At 40.7% G+C, this 17453-nt stretch overlaps 1 protein-coding gene across 17 annotated transcripts in view; it reads left to right on the top strand.

Annotated features, from left to right (window-relative positions):
* The window catches only part of LOC138760542 (serine/threonine-protein kinase MARK1-like), a 302067-nt gene that overhangs the window by 104332 nt on the left and 180282 nt on the right, over positions 1-17453 (top strand). For 12 of the 17 annotated variants that reach the window (XR_011355689.1, XM_069931242.1, XM_069931237.1 and 9 more), the window contains 3 exons: positions 4157-4696; positions 5898-6101; positions 7162-7215. Coding sequence is in view for 15 of the 17 variants with exons in the window: in XM_069931242.1 (XP_069787343.1) it covers positions 4646-4696; positions 5898-6101; positions 7162-7215 (309 nt within the window). In the remaining 2 variants the exon portion in view is untranslated. Of the gene's footprint in view, positions 1-3805; positions 4037-4156; positions 4697-5897; positions 6102-7161; positions 7216-17453 lie in introns of those variants that run through there. The other 5 variants (XM_069931244.1, XM_069931238.1, XM_069931235.1 and 2 more) reach the window with 5 other exon arrangements.

Raw genomic sequence — 17453 nt, 5'->3', positions numbered from 1 at the left:
AAAACATGGCACAAACTTTCCTGCGGCTGATGGAAGCAGTGGGCTGGGACCTCCCATTTTTGTTCATTTATTTAGATGATATCCTCACCATTAGCCACAGCCTCAAAGACCACCCGCCCACCTGAGACAACTGTGCACCCAGTTGAGTGAATTTGGTTTGTCAATTAACCCCACAAAGTGCCAATTCTGCTAGACACTATCAACTTCCTGGGGCACAGAATAAACAAACATGGGGCACAACCCCTCCCTGAAAAGGCCAAGGTGGTCTGGCACTTTGCCAAGCCACGTACAGTAAAAGGGCTACTGGAATTTGCTGGTATGATGAACTTTTACCACAGATTCATTCCGGCAGTGGCCCGCATCATGGGCTCCCTCTTCGCACTGATGGCAGGCAAGTCAAAGGACATTACCTTTGAGGGCATTCCAGAACCCCCAAAGACACACTGGCCAACTCCACCCTCCTGGTACACCCTAGACCAGAGGCATCTACTGCTCCGACAGTTGACACCTCCAGCTCAGGAGCATACTGGAACAGCTCAGTGGCAACCCCTGGCCTTTTTCAGCAGGCACCTCCACCCCCAAAGCTCAAATATAGTGCTTTTGACTGAGAGCTATTGGTGCTTTACCCGGTGGTAAGACATTTCTGTTACTTTTTGGAGGGTTGGAAATTCAAGGTCTTCACCGATCACAAGCCATTGACCTTCGCCTTCCATCAGTTATCAGACCCATGGTTGGCCCAATAACAGAGACACTTGTCCTACATGTCCAAATTTACCATGGATATACAGCACATCGTGGGGAAAAGCAATGTGATAGCCGATGCTCTGTCATGCCTCACAATCAAGTCAGTACATGACCTGTTCCAGGGTGTCGACTATGTGGCCCTCGCCAGAGCATCATCAGCATCCCACATATAGGACAGCCATCTTCTGCCTTAGAGTGGAGGACATCCCCATTGGCTCAGGTAACCTGACACTGCTGTGTGACGTCTCCACTGGCAGCCTTTGCCCCATCGTCTCAGCTGCATGGAATTGCCAGGATTTCAATGCCATACACAACCTGGCGCATCCTGCAATCCGAGCCATGGTCAAGATGTTGGCTAGCAGGTGTTTCTGACATGGCCTCCATAAACAGGTCAGCCAGTGGGCCAAGACCTGCACGAACTGCTCGTCTTCAAATGTACAGACACACACAAAGGCGCCCACACAGACTTTTGAACAAGCACGGCGCAGGTTCAACTGTTATCAGTTTCCTGTGGGGCGAGATAGCTGCTAACCATGGTTGACCACTCCACGAAGTGGCCTGAGGCAATTCTGCTGGCTGATACCATCACAGAAACCTGCGCCTGGGCACTCATCGACACATGGGTGCCCAAATTCATGGTTCCAGAGCACCTAACCTCAGACAGGGGGGAAAATTTACCTTTGGGCAGTGCTGGCTAACTTCCTGGGGCACAGCTCCACCACACCATGGTGTACCACCCTCAGGCCAATGGGTTGGTGGAGCAGTTTCATAGGTACCTGAAGCTGGCCTTGATGGCCCAGCTCAAGGGTCCCAATTGAGTGGACAAACTGCCTTGGGTCCTTCTGGGGATTTGCACCGTGCCGAAGGAAGACCAATGCTTTGGTGGTGGAAATGGTCTATGGTGCACCCTTAATTATTACGGAGGAGTTCCTGGCCCATGACAAATGCCCGGAAGACCCCGTGGCTACCTATGAGAACTTGTGGTGAAAACTGGGGTCCCTGGTCCTGCAACAACCCCAACCACATGGTCAGTCCAGACATAACATCCCCAGGGACTTAAAGTATGTGTTCGTGTGAAGGGGAACACATCGGCCACCCCTTCAATGACCCAACAAGGGCCCCTAAAGGGTCATCAGGGACAACAGCTCCACTTTCATCCTTGACATAGGCAGTAAGGAGGAGATTTTTACCATGAACCGCCTGAAACTGGCATATGTGGACTGTGACCACTCCTTCCCTGTGATGCAAGGGCAGACCACCCAAGTCAATGAATAATGGCCCGATCCCTGGTCTGGAGGGATCGTGTAGCGGTAGCGCACGGTGACACAGACGGGCCCACAAAATGGTCGACGAACATGGTGACTATGTGGACCTGGGGGTGACTCTGACTGTCATCCCAGGTGATCTCCTGCACAGCAGGAATACGGGAGTTGTGGCGGGAACACCAGCCAATCCCAGGCTGGCGCTCCAATGACGCAAGGCCTTGACGTCAGTGCCTGGGGCCCATATATACAGGATGGCCAGTCTCAAGGCTTTGTTGTATGTATCGTTCTTCTCTACGCCCGCATAGTGTGAACACTACAAGTTTTTAGATTTTCAAACTTCAGTTGTCATGACTTTCTAAAAAGTAGAAAATCTACAAATGGTGTGATGTTTCTCAGAAAGAAAAGTAGATTGCTTCATCAATGCATCAAAGACTAATTGACACAGATAGGATTATATCAAGCCTTTGATTGTGCAACAAATAGCAAAGTAATATAAACAACTTAAGACATGTAACAAATATTCCAAAATAAAACAAAGTGATTCAATGGAAAGGTTGTTTTAATTGTTGTAACAGAATTGCTAATTTTAATACACGAGCACACCTTGCAAGATTGGAGCATCTCCATCAAAAATTGAACCTCAATGTTATAATAAACAAACAATTTCCATAACCTATTCCACATCTTGACAATTATAGCAATTGGTTAGGCACATATTGAGCATTTCAAATTGTAGTTTGCAGGCTTCAACAACATGTTCTTACTTCTGTTTAATATTTGTAAAGCACAAAATTAGGCTATTGTGTCCATCAAGTTGTATTGGCCCTTTAAAAGGAAGTTACAATTTTACTGCTTTTTGCCACAGTCTTGCAGAGTTCTCCATCTCAAATACCAAATTCCCTTGCTTAATCTGCTTCCATGAATTTTGTGCATTTCATACTATAACTGTTTGGTGTGTATGAAAAAATGGAATTACAATTGCCAATTTTAAACCTGTTGCCTTCAGTTACCTTTTTTTTGCCACTGAAAGCAGTTCCTTTTTGCCCCACGATTGCTCCACTCAAATTTGAACACCTCAGTTATATCATTCATCAGTCTATAACCCTCTAATCTTTCCACATAACAGATGTAATCTTCCTTTCCACTATTTGAGTCAACCCGCTCTGCACTCTTTCTTTTGAGGTGTAGTAGCCAGGAAAAGGCGAACTTCTGTGTCATTATTTGTAACTTTTAGTTATACATTATTCACATTATGACCAACTTGAACATTAGCACTCAGGAATACCCAGGTCTCAATAACCCATAAATCGCTGTAAAAGCGTTCAATTTAGTTTTTCATGTCTTCCCCACCCCCCACCCCAACCTCAACCCCACACTTTGTATTAAATTTCATTTATCACCTGTCTGTGTATTTCACCATGATTCCCTGAGGTCTAATCATTGCGTTACTACTTTTCCCAGCGTTGAACTTTGAATTATAACCACGTATATTAAAACAATTAAATAATCATTTCAAGGCTCTTGATCACAATATATATCATATTTTACTTGGGATTTTCTAGGAATATTGAGTCCTCCGATGAAAATCTGATCGGTTGAGAATTGTGTACTTGGTTTACATTTATGCCCGTCCTCAGTGGATTTGTGAAATGACCATTACACGATTTCCTGAGAAGTTTTACATTCAGTCTGTGTTTTGCATTGACGCTTTGTTTTGCAGGTTTGCCAAACGTCAAAACCTTAATAACAAAACGACGACTTGCACCGGTCAAAGCAAAGATGCGGCGACTTTCAGATTCAATCTGTCCCACTGTCATGCGATAACTGATTGTTCAGGGTCACTTCACTGTGACCTTGTGTCACCCTATGGACGACTACATTTATACGCCCCATCCTCTTACCAGGAGAAAGGCAACAATTCAGGTCCCCGAAAGCTTTGGAAATATCCTGCCAACATTTCGATCAGTTATTTTGCTCCAAGAAAGAAAATGCAATTTAGATTCTTCACCTTTTTGGTCCCCACAGAGGTGCAAAGCCTTCTTTTATTTTGTGCACGGTCAAGGTTGATATTAATATTTCACTGATGTCAAATTATATTGATTTCACAAATTATATCTTCATTTTTTTTGTATTGATTTGCATTGCAGGGAGATTGGACACTTGAATGCCGTTCGCTGAAAGTCCATGGAAGAAGAGCGTGTCTGCGGTACAATTGAATGGGCTTCCTACTGTAACTGGCCGCCGCTGGGATCGCTCTCTCTCGTCTTGGAGGGGGGTGCATGTACGCTCGCAAACTCCCCTCTCAGTCCTTCCTGCCTGCTTGTGGTGACAAGTCCTCCCGAGTTCCGACGCCTTTCATTCTTCCTCCCCGAACCCACCTTCCTCCTCCTCTTTTCTCCGTCTCCATTCATGCAGATTTCTCTTCTCTCTCTCTCAGTCAAGCCACCGTCCCCTCCTCCTCCCTCACGAACCGACAGATGCCCGACCAGTCAATAATGGACGATTCCCTCCCCGACATGTAAGCGAACATTCCGGTCGGATCCTTCCTTCCTTTGGACACTAAAGGACAAACAGCAGCAACAAAAAGGGAGACCGAGGGAAAAGAAATCGGCCTATGTACCGAGTCTGAAGCCAAAATGTCGACCAGAACGCCATTGCCCACCGTGAATGAGCGCGACACAGAAAATGTAAGATTATATTTAATTAAAGAAAACATTGTTACGTTTTAACGTGACGGGTTGAGTCGCGCGAGCCGTTGTGTGAATGAACGCGAGTATCTGTGCAGGGATGCGGCGCGGCGTGCTGGGACTCCCTGGGAGATGGAGCCGGAGCCGGCAAGGCAGATCCCTGCGAGCGGACGGACGGACGCTCTGACCCGCCCGCTTCCTCACTCACACAGGCCTCTCTGCCCCGGCTCTCTGAACTCTAATCTGATTTCGCGAGGAGTCGTCATTTCATTCAGCCTGCATTGAAACCCATTTGCATTCTGCCTCTCTCCACCTTCCCCATGACCAGCGAGACTTGAAATATCGGGACAAAGCTGCCTTTAGTTTGGGGGCTGCAGCCCAGGAACAAGGACCACAAAAGAGCTGCCACTCGGTCGAGAGTCGCTCAATGCAGACTTGTGACTGACGCAGTATCTTTCAGTTTGACCTCTTTATCTCTTGCTTTTGAGTGCTCGATGTATAGATTATAATCTGCATTGCTGTTAATGTTTCTTTCATAATTTGTTCACTCCTGGTGTATTTCAAGGAGGAAAATCGGTTGATGCAAGGACTACAAAAAGTGACGACTCACTGGGAAGGTGAAGGGTCAGATGGAGTGGACAGGAGCTTGGATTAGACTGGACCACATTTTATTTTTATCTCAAATAGGTGATCAGAATCATATTCCTGGATCCCCTTCCCAATAGGTCTATTTTTAAATGAGTATGCTTTGCATTCTATCAGGGATGAGTTGAAATGTACCTTTCTTCATATATGTTTTGGTGGAAGTAATCATAATCCAAGTCATACAGTTGCCACAGAATAATTCTGCATTAATAGGGCATTTCAATGGACGATGATACAATTGCAGCAGAATTTCCCCCAGCCGTCTTGGACCTCACCGTGCCGCCGGATCCGGGAGGGGATGCCAAGAGCGTGGGTCTGGACGTGTGCAACCCCGACTCACCTAATTCCATTCATGCACGTGCTGTTCCTTTATGAGGAGTGGGGTATCCTCCTATCAAACCCCACGAACCATCATCATCCTATGGGATGGAGAGCTGGAAGATACAAGCTCCATCACAAATCTAATTGTTGCAAAGAATTAAATGTAATTTTAACCATATAAATGTATAATTAACATAAAATGCTTCATGTAGTATGTTCCTGATTAATTTTGCAGCACACTTCTCTTGATGGATATGGCGAATCACCAAGCCAGCCCTCGAAATCAAGTAGCAGACAAAATCTACCAAGATGTAGGAATTCAGTGGCATCTACGGCTGAAGACCAACCCCACATAGGAAATTATAGGCTTCTAAAGACAATCGGCAAAGGGAACTTTGCTAAAGTAAAATTAGCACGTCATGTTCTAACTGGAAGGGAAGTAAGTTTTATTTTTGTTTATTTTAGCTTTAACAGAAGCGTGTGCCCATGTCTGTTGCATTGGTATTTTAGAATTGCATTTATTTTTTTCAGCTTGTATTCATATATTTGAAAGTATTTCAAAATGAGACTTTTACTTTTTAAATAATCTTATTTGAGTTTCTTTGCTTCTGATTTGTTCCCATTGACCTGAAGGACTGAAGCAGTCATGCTGATTGCTTTGGATGCCTGTGGCAGAGAAAGACAGGCACATTTAAGATATGTGGGACAGAGCAGCAATAGCTCAAATGTTGCTGCTGCATTCCTTATTTCTGACATGTCTGCAATGGCTACAACATGGTTTTCTGTATACTCTTAAAAGATCATCGGGATAATTGATGCAATTCTAACACATTTAAGAAATAAAATGGAATACTGCAGAATTTAAACTGTATATTCTGAGTGTTTTTTCCTGTTTCTTTTTCTTAATTTATAGATAAGGTTGTTGCCAATTTATATTAGAAGCTAAACCATTTCTGATTTCTGTTGAAGATTAATATAGTAGGAAAGATTAATAATCTGTTGAAGATTAATATAGTAGTGTGGTGTAAGCCAAGTAGTAGCTGGTTATGTGCAGAATATTTGTTTCTCCTCCATGTATTGTTTGGAACAAAATGTAGGGTCACACTTATTAACCCTTCAACTGGGAGTTGAATATGATTGTGCAGTAGAATGTTATTACTTTAATACCATCCCTGTGTTTACATGAACAGTATTGTTCAAATATCACTGTAGAATTTCAGCTCAAAAAAAGTGATTGTAATTGTCCATTCATGTTTGCACCATTGTAGGAAAGTTTGCTTTCAGTGAAAGTGGTTGTTTAAATCTTAGTATCTGTATAAGTTCCAATACTTGACTGTACAAAGACCCTGACTAGATTTGAGTGTCAGGCAATCCTGAGACCTTAACCTGTTGTCTGAGAATACTAATGCTGTTCAACTTATATTTTGACTAAAAGAAATATTTTAAATATAAAATATTTCAACAAGCATTCTGTTAACTGCTTTCAAAATTATTTTCAGGTTGCAGTTAAAATTATTGACAAAACACAACTCAATCCAACCAGCCTCCAAAAGGTAAGGATTTTGTCAATTGCAAGTTGATTTTTGCAGCCGTTTTAATAGGAGACAAAAAGAAAATTTAAATTTGTTTGTTTTGTGTTTGCATGTAAGAATGATTGTACTTGCTTGACCATGGGAAATATATCTTTGTGAATTTGTAAATTATGTACACTACCTAGTAGGTATAGGCCTCAAACAGTTTTACTGTGTACAAAAGTGTAAATTATGTGGTGTAAGGCAAGTAGTAGCTGGTTATGTGCAGAATATTTGTTTCTCCTCCATGTATTGTTTAGAACAAATGTAGGGTCACACTTATTAACCCTTCAACTGGGAGTTGAATATGAATGTACAGTAGAATGTTATTACTTTAATACTATCCCTGTGTTTACATGAACAGTATTGTTCAAATATCACTGTAGAATTTCAGCTCAAAAAAAGTGATTGTAATTGTCCATTCATGTTTGCACCATGAATTATTAGGTAGATTTGTCTTGTTATGTCTATGAAAATAGTTGTGTTTTTCTTGGAGAATGTGATTGGTTGCAATGCCGCAGAGCTAATGATCTTTGATGCCTGTTTTGCATTAAGTAACATGTTGTGAAAATAAAGTAGCAAATTCAGTGTCTAATGCAGCCATTCTGACCTTTTTTGGTTATGGCCCCCTTTGGACTCTGCTCAAAGTTTATGGGCTCACTTCCTGTGAAGCAGTCAAGTTTAGTTGGTTTATTTCGTGCTTCTCTCCTCCCCACTACATAAAATACACTTTATGATTTCAGTCCATGGCTCCCTAAAATGTGATGTGGCTCCAGGGGGTGAGGGGAGTGGGTGGGTGCTGTATGGTCCCCATTGATAATGGCTGATCCAAAGAATCCAACTGAAGTAATTCATGTATTTAAATTTTCAGAGGAAATCTGTTCAAAATTATGCAAACATACTTTCTTGTTGGCAAGAGCCCCTTTTATTTAATGTGGTATTTATGTTAGAGGACGACTGAAGTGTTTTTTAATTTGGTTCAGAATGAGTGTGGACACTGACATTTTTTGGTTCAAAAAGTAAATTAAAATATTAGTCGAAAATCCTCACATGGTGCTAAGAAAAGCAGACTGTGAAAATGTCTTTGCCTACCTGCTTTTGAGAAGGCAGATGAACAACGTGTATATTTTTTCAATTTTTTTTTTTGAGGTGTGACATGACCTTACAATAGTACAAGACCACACTTGAAGTATTGCGTAGACTTCTGGTCATCTAAATGGATGAAAGATGTCAATAAATTGAAAAAGATTAAGGAAAGATTCACAGGATGTTACTGGGACTGTTGGGCTTGAGTTATAAAGAAAGAAGATAGACTTTTTTTCCTCTGGAGCGTAGAAGGCTGAGGAGTGATCTTGTTGAGGTGCATAAAATCATAAGGGGCATAGATAACCAATCCCCCCCCCCCCAAAGGTAGGGGATTCTAAAACTATAAGGTGAGAAGGGAAAAATGAAAAGGGGGACCTGAGAGTCAACTTTTTCATGAAGAGAATGTTGGACATGAGGAACTAGTTGCTAGAGGAAATGGTGGGGTGAGTACAATTATAAGTGTTTAAAAGACACAAAATTGGGTGCATGGATAGAAAAGGTTCAGAAGAACATGGACCAAATGCAGACAAATAGGACTAACTGAGGCAGGCAACTTGGTTGGCATGGGTGAATTGGACCAAAGTGCTTGTTTCTCTCCTGTTCTGTGACTCTTCATGTTTTTCATAATTGATATTTTAACACCTACCTTTCGATCCGGGTCTTAGTGCATAATTAAACTATAAAAGGGGTTGACAAAGCATCGAGAAGAACAACTACTATAAAATGTTGAAAAGGAAAAACCTATAAATTATTTCTTGTTCCTTTTCTATATTTTTATCAATTCCCTGTAAATTCCTTTCAAAACCTAATTGATCCCACTTGAACAAATTCTTGAGATTATGATACAAAAGGGAGAGAATAGGATTGTGTGAAGCTCATGGTGTTTATTTTGTACTGTTGGTTCCATGTTTTTAAAAAAAACACCACGTTGATGTGCATTTCAAAAATTATTTAAAACAAAGCTGCATTCTGTTTCAGGTAAATCTGTTGTGTAAGTATTGTGTTTTATGGTCATGGGTTGTGTAACAATACTGTTTACTCGTTTTTTTGAATATTATAAATATTTTATGCAGCCAACACATTGATGAATATGCTATACAAATTATTCCACTGTGGCATTTTATTTTGGATTGTGGCTGTTAGGAGAGACCTGAAGAATCCAATTTTTCTTTCAAATCTTTTCTGTAAGTCGTATTGCAGCATACATTGTTCCTTCATGCATAGTGTCTCTGATGAAGAAGTAATAGGATACTTCCACTAAGAGAACTGATGGATATGCACAACAGAATATTGAATGTATTGGGGGATGTGTTGTATCTCAAGGGATATTGAGGAGTGCAGTGCTACATTGAAGACAGTGTCCAGAGCTCCATGCCTGCTCTTACTCTCCCAGAAGCAATGCCAAGTCTGTAAACACTTGTAGACCTAGTGCAATATTTGGCTGTTGCAACAATTTCTTTTCCAAGAAGCAGCAAATACTCAATGCCACAATGAAGCTTGGCATTCAAAGTTCAGATTGTTCACATAAGCACAATGGAAATTTAGCCAAATAGAAAATGAAATATTAGTGAGTCTTTGATTGAGTTTGTCCTTGAGGAGTCTGATGGTGGGAGGGTATCAGCTTTTCCTGAACCTGGTGGTGCGAGACTTGTGGAACCTCTACCTCTTGGAATGATTTCAGTTTAACTTTTTTGGGGGAAATTTATATGGTGTTAGCTTTTACTTTTGGATAACCAAGTGACTGGGTATTTGGGGGATAAAAAAACTTCAACAGGATAATGTCTAGGGAAAGAGAATCTGTTAATATTTAACCTGAAACATTAACTGGCTCTCTTTCCACAGATGCTGTCTGACAGGCTAAGTTTTTTTTTCTTTCCAGCATGTCCTATATTTATTTCATATTTCCAGTGTCTGTGATATTTTGCTTTAATTTTCATTCACTGGCATATTTGATGTTATCTTAATCAGTTTTGCACTCCAATTAGTTTATCACAGACAATTCAGTTAATTTTTTAAATCTTGACTACCTACTTTCCACTTCCCACTTCATCCTCTTCCTATTTATTCTCAACCTTCACAGCTGGTTGTGAGGGCTATCACAAATCTTGACATATTGCTGTTCAGGCCAAACCCATTCACTTGGTCTTGGAGTCGTATGCAGCTAGTGCAGCAGAATGAAAACCACACCACAATTGCCAAGGGATCAGGCACTGACACATTTATTCATCTCTTGGTTAGATACCAGCTGGTCGTTGAGCAAGTGGAATTGCCTTTCGATTTGGGTAAAATGGGAAGTTGGCATTATGCATTATACATGTTGTCAGTAGCATCCTGCATTAAAGGAAGCTTTCCATCTTTAAAAAAAACTTCTCCCTCTGCAAGGCAAGAGAGAGGGTAACATCTTCACCACTCTTTGAGTAACGTGCTTTAATGATTCATCTTGATGATACAGACTTCTTTATCTCCAGTCCAGAAGCAGCTAGCTGCATTCACTTTGACAGTCCCTGACCAATGCCATGCTCTGTGGTTGCATCAGTCTGGAAACCCAAACTCAGTTGCAGGCTTATTTCATTTTTATCTTGGAGGTGTTTGGGAATACAGCATGCAGTTCCAGAGCCAATATTGTCTATGTAGGTAGGAGAGTTGTTCATTTACACCTGGGTATGAGTGGCCGAGGTGCTTTCTCGTATTCTCTTACTTTCTTTAGTCTTCAAGCAACATGCTCTGCTCCTTATGCTTTCTGTCTCAATCTTGACCCACTCATTCTCAGGAAAAGCTCATCCTGGCTATTATGTATGACAGCTTCTGGTTTGTGCAAAAGCATTGAAATACAAAAAATAAAAAAGAGGGGCTATTAGTATTTGTTCCATTGCTTTTCGTAGATGTTTGCAGATTAAAACAACAATGCAAAAGTATTTTTGGAACTGTGACAACAGCTGAAAAAAAAACACCCAGCAATTAACCATTGATACCCAAGGACTCTTTTCAATCATATTGATCAATATGTGAATTGATGAGTTGGAGTGTTAGCAATGGGAATCCTTTCCACTACTTAACTTGTTATGATGTGGTTTTAAGAAAGGTTGTGATTGCCTCATTGATCTCTCAAATGATGACGTCAGTGTTAAATCAGATTTAGATGCTGATGAATCTGGTAATCTTCATGCTTCTGGTACATATTGGTGGAGCATCCATTATTATCTTCAATGACAACTTCCAGTGAGATTTATGGCAGAGCTGGAGGCCATTTTGGCACTTAAACAATGGTTCCAATGAACATAGTTTTGGGCCTTCCATTTTTCTAAGGTGTTTGAGGAAGAGTATAATCTTTTCAGGCTTAAGAAATGTCTATTTTTTATTGCACTATGGCTCAAAGAGGAAATCTACAGTGAACATTGTATATGCCAGTATGCATCATACCTAATTATTCCAGTGAATCAAATTGACAATCTAAATAAATTTAATTTGCTATTCTGGAGTAAAAATGATAATAATTCAAGTGTAATCCAAAATCCATCCTCCCATTTGAAAAAATCCAGCAGACTTCATTTATTCAGAAAAATAAATTACGTTGATGCGTGTATTATGTTATCACAATCTATTTCAAGATTTTTCTAAAAGTATTACTTTTATTTTTATGTCCTTTCTCATTCATTCTTGAATTGTTAAAGTTTCTGATGTGCAATAAATTTAATTTATGATTTTCTTAGATTTTAAAATGTCTTTTAAATAGCACCCCATCAACAATATTGCACGGAATATAGAGAAACAAGCACAGTTGCTGGAATGTGTGCAATAACTTTATTCAACACTAACTGCACAGTGCATGTGCACAAATGCCATGCTTATAAATGATACGTTTATACATTTTACAATGACAATGTTAGATGTTTTGTAAAATTAACAATTGTGTGTCAATGAATAAAACACGGAAGTCTGCAGACACTATAGCCTCTTTCACACTTGCCAGTGATCCCAGGAATCAAATGACAATTGGCCTTTAAAGTGGCAAGTGTGAAAGCAAAATCTTCTCAACGCCAGCGTCAGATGACATCATCTCCTGCCGGCGATTGCCAGCCTCGACCCCTCGTACAATCCCCGGCGTCTGCAGATGCCAGCATTGAGATCAGCAAGTGTGAAACGGGCAATTGCATTGCAGGCACTTCCTATTAAAGGTGGAACAGACAAACGCCGGGGATAAACCTTGCAAGTGTGAAAGTGTTCGGTGTCCTGGTTAAGAATGATCTAGTGTGAAAGGCTCCATTCCTATCTTGGGACACTGAACAGCCAATTTACTGGGATGCAAGTGTGAAAGGGGCTTATGACTGAATTTAAATAAAGATGCTGGAGAAAAGGCAGCATGGTTAGTGTAGTGTTTAACACAAACCTGTTGTAGCTCCAACGATTAGGACTGGGGTTTGTATCCTGCGCTATCTGTAAGAAGTTTGTACGTTCTCCCTATGTGGGTTTCCTCTGGGTGCTCCAGTTACCTTCTATCCTTTATAACGTACCAGGGTTGTAGGTCATTTGGGCAGCATGGATTTGTGGGCCAAAAGTCTTTTTTTAAAAAGTTTAAAAGCTCAGTAGGCCAAACATTGTACTTTTGTTCTTTGAACTTTGCCACATAAAGTACACTGTTTGACTTGCTGAGTTTCTCCAACATTGTTTTTTACATTGTATCTCAATGACACAGGTTGAGTTCTTAATTGAGCAAAGAGGACATTTTCTATTCTGTTAGCAGTAAATCTTTCCCTTTCAAGTGATCTTTGCATAATTATGTGATTAAACATGAACATTTTATTAGGCAACATTTTTAAACTTCATAACAATAGAATCAAATCCCTGAAAAGCAAGCTGTTCACAAAGTGAAAAGTAAGCAAATTAGCCAGACTGCATTGGCTTAAATACACCATAATTTGTTTGCCAAATATGAAGATTTGAATTGGGAAAGTTAGCGAGAAAGCTTGTTTTATTACTGTCTCAGAATTAATATACATTACAACAATGTTATGTGCCTAGCTATCTAAAAATAATTGGTGTAGAAATCCTTCTTCCCATTGAGAAGCAGTGTACTGTGAGTTCCTGTATTTGTTCAAAATTTGGCTTCAAAGCACGTGCTTGGCTTCTCCTCTGCTAATGCAGATTGACAAAGGAAGAGTGGGGATGGAAGTGGAAAAAGTTGAAGGGATAGGGTGAAGATTGATAATGGGAGGCATGCTAGGTAACAAGGGAGAACAAGATTGTCTGAGGGAGAACTTAAGATTGTCCAATGGAGATGGTCAGAGAGCCAAGGATGAAAGCTAACTGTCTTTTTGATATGCTTGGAAAATCTTTGGAGGTGGTTGAATTTGGGAAGATGTCTGGAGAAGAGATGGGAGGGAGTGGAGGAGTAATTTGTGAAATGGGTTTTAAAGGAAATTAGAATGGCAGCATCAAGACAAAGATCATTGGGGAAGGAGAGAGATGGGAATAGATTCATTGTGCTCTGGATGACTTGGGCAAGATGGGAGATGTAATCACCCCTAATGAAGAAACGCAAATTAAAGAAGTCAAATAAACTCCGGAATCGGCACTGCCAGATTCATCAATAGGTGCCTGATTAGGAAAGGACCCTTTGGCTATTGCAAGAGTAATTTTTATTGTCTCATTAAGGCATACTTCTCCAGCCAGAGTATGAAGTTTTCATCAGTTGTATATGCACAATGGGAAAAAAAAATTCACAAGTAATGCATTCCTGCATTTTATAGTCATGAAGGTTATTGTAAGTTGCATTAGCTTCTGTGCTGTTATGATGGGTATAAAGTATTCACCTAAATAAATTCAAGATGAGGTTATTTTCAATCCTTGACAGAAATTGTTAATGCCATTGTGTTCACTGATTTATTGTATTTAAAAAATGAAGAAAAATATTGAAATCTTTTCAACACCACCAACACAGCAATTAGTCATTATATTTTCCTCTAGTTTTGCTTTTGTTTACATCAATTAATGATGTTTGTTGCGAGCAACCTTGTTTGTTTTATCCACTAACTTCACCAGTCTTTAAATTTCTGTATTCCAAATGGGGAGGTATATCACCAAGTACATGTACGTTGAACTGGCCAAATTAGTGGATCTGGAGTGGGTAATCTGGCAGTATGAAAGTTTCCAACCAGGCAGGGCGATTAAAAATCAACCAGGCTCTGACTCTTGGTTAGGGTAAGTGTTGGAGCCTGGCTGAGCTAACTCATTATTGACTTTGTGGCGGTGTGAATGGTCTACTCAAATTACTGGTTACCGTTAGTGCCTGCGTGCTTGCGTCAATCTGTCAGAGTGCAGCCAGTGGTAATGTCAAAGTGTGGCCAGCTGCGCTGTGAAATATAACTCTGCAGTCGGCGTGGCTGTCAGAGCACAGCCAGTGGGGCTGTTAGCACATACCGGTGCTTTAAATCATCATAAAATAACTTTCAATACCTAGTGCAATGTAAATCTATGCAAATTCTTGTTATACTCTTGTAGAATATTTTATTTTTGTTTTTTAATTATACATAGTGACATTTTAAATGTACAATGTATTAAACTTTTTCCTTTAGCAAACAAAAACAAAACAGTCCCTCTCTCCCTCCTCCTCTTCCATACATACAGATCTGTTCACTGTCAGAGCTTACAAATATTTTAAGTATAAAGATAAGTGTATACAGAGCCGTTGTCATACCCACACTCCTGTTCGGCTCCGAATCATGGGTCCTCTACCGGCACCACCTACGGCTCCTAGAACGCTTCCACCAGCGTTGTCTCCGCTCCATCCTCAACATCCATTGGAGCGCTCACACCCCTAACGTCGAGGTACTCGAGATGGCAGAGGTCGACAGCATCGAGTCCACGCTGCTGAAGATCCAGCTGCGCTGGATGGGTCACGTCTCCAGAATGGAGGACCATCGCCTTCCCAAGATCGTATTATATGGCGAGCTCTCCACTGGCCACCGTGACAGAGGTGCACCAAAGAAAAGGTACAAGGACTGCCTAAAGAAATCTCTTGGTGCCTGCCACATTGACCACCGCCAGTGGGCTGATAACGCCTCAAACCGTGCATCTTGGCGCCTCACAGTTTGGCGGGCAGCAGCCTCCTTTGAAGAAGACCGCAGAGCCCACCTCACTGACAAAAGGCAAAGGAGGAAAAACCCAACACCCAACCCCAACCAACCAATTTTCCCTTGCAACCGCTGCAATCGTGTCTGCCTGTCCCGCATCGGACTGGTCAGCCACAAACGAGCCTGCAGCTGACGTGGACTTTTTTAACCCCTCCATAAATCTTCGTCCGCGAAGCCAAGCCAAAGAAGGATATAGAGTACAGTTGGGGAAACTACATTTTTGTATGTGTACCTTTTTTGTTCCTTTATATTAATGTATCCGGGCCCCTACGTGGTCCAGGTATGGCTGTTAGATCTTTACAAAAGTGTAATATTTATTCTTTAAGTTAAATGTGATTTTTTTTTTCCCCATAGGTATATAGCTGTTCATTTCCGCAGTCCATCTTGCTATAGGTAGAGGGGAGTCGGACTTGATCGCGATACATTTTTTTCACTACTGTCAATGCTAGTTTTATAAATGAGATTTGATATTTGGTCAGTTTGTCTCTTATTTCCATGAAATTACCCATGAAGGCCACTCCTGTTATCCTGGTTAATTTTTGTGGGATTTCTTGCCAAAATGGCCTCACTTTCATGCACGACTATGAGGCATGTAAAAAACGTTGCTGTGTCAGTCCCACATCTAAAACACATCTCTGAAATTTCAGCTTTTGATTTGTGTAACTTTTGTGGGGTAAGATATAATTGGCGTTTTAAAAAAAATATATACTGAACCAATCCATATCTTGTATTTATAATTGATGTCATGCTGTCCTCACACCAATCTGACCAGCTTCTTTCTGGAATCACCACACCCAAGTCTGACTCCTATCTTTCCCTTGACCTCTGCAACCCTGGTTTTGCATTTTCGCTGTGGAGAGCATGGTACATTTTATAAATTTTGGTGTATTCCCCTTCCAAAGCATTCATTCAGTTTCACTAATTTCAGGTTGATCCCCATCTTTCTCTCAAGAAGAATCTAAGCTGGATAAAACAGAAGGTCCCATTGGCCACTCTGTATTTGTGTTTTAATTGTTCAAAGGACATAAGAGTTCCATCCACGTAACAGTCCTTAATATATCTTGTACCTTTGTCATACCACAAATATAATTTTCTATTGCCCATGTTCATAGGCAATAGCACATTTTGACACAATGGTGCTTTTATTTCCTACTTTTTTTCCTAAACATTAATTAATTTCTTGCCACGTTCTAATCGTATATTAGAATGGGGTTATCCGTATTTTTCTTTAGTGATTTGAAACTCCATTTATAAAGTCCTTTGCTTCCCCCTCCTCATTTGTTGTTTAACTCTTGGTTAGGGAATAATGACAAGCTGATCTGTGGGTTTGTCCTAAATTTGAACAGTCTGAAGCCCATTGCGGTAGATTTTCCCACTGACTTTTATATATATTGAGCAAGTATGTCTTATTAAACTGTGTGTGTTTTCCCCACAGTCTTTTGTACATTGAGCACGTATGTACTTCATTCCCGCTACCATTTCAATGCGCTGCGAGTACATAATACACCACTTGTGACATCACTGCTGGAGGCAGGACCCCCCCCCCCCTTAAAATGCTGGGTTTCTGATGAACCAGGGTAAATTATGGTGCAAATGGGAAAGACTCCCCAGGGGTAGTATGCCCGGTAAGTGTACCTGCTTCCTAGGAGGGTGGGAGGTGTGAAAGGGGCTAGACTTTAATTGCTATGTGATGGGGGAAGTTTGCAGGTTTGTCTTGTAATTTTAGAGCCCCAGGTTAGAAACAAAACTGCGCACACTTTATTTGAAATGGCATATAACATAGGCTATTATAAAATTTGAACCTGAATTTGTACATTTAAGAATTTGGTACACAATCTTTTGTGGGGTGGGGAGCTTGGGGGAAGCCCTGTGTTTAATTTTCCAATATAGAGAAAGAAATGCTTAGAATAAAATCAGCAAAACAACTATTTATGTTTGAGAATATTTACTTGGTCTTTTTTTTTTGGAGTATTTCTTGACAAATAAAATGCCTGCCTAATTGCC

The sequence above is a fragment of the Narcine bancroftii genome, chromosome 4 (genome assembly GCF_036971445.1).
Source record: "Narcine bancroftii isolate sNarBan1 chromosome 4, sNarBan1.hap1, whole genome shotgun sequence".
NCBI classification, from domain to species: Eukaryota; Metazoa; Chordata; class Chondrichthyes; order Torpediniformes; family Narcinidae; genus Narcine; species Narcine bancroftii.
The sequence above is the reverse complement of the archived record's forward strand: the minus strand, read 5'-3'. Positions and strand labels throughout refer to the sequence as shown.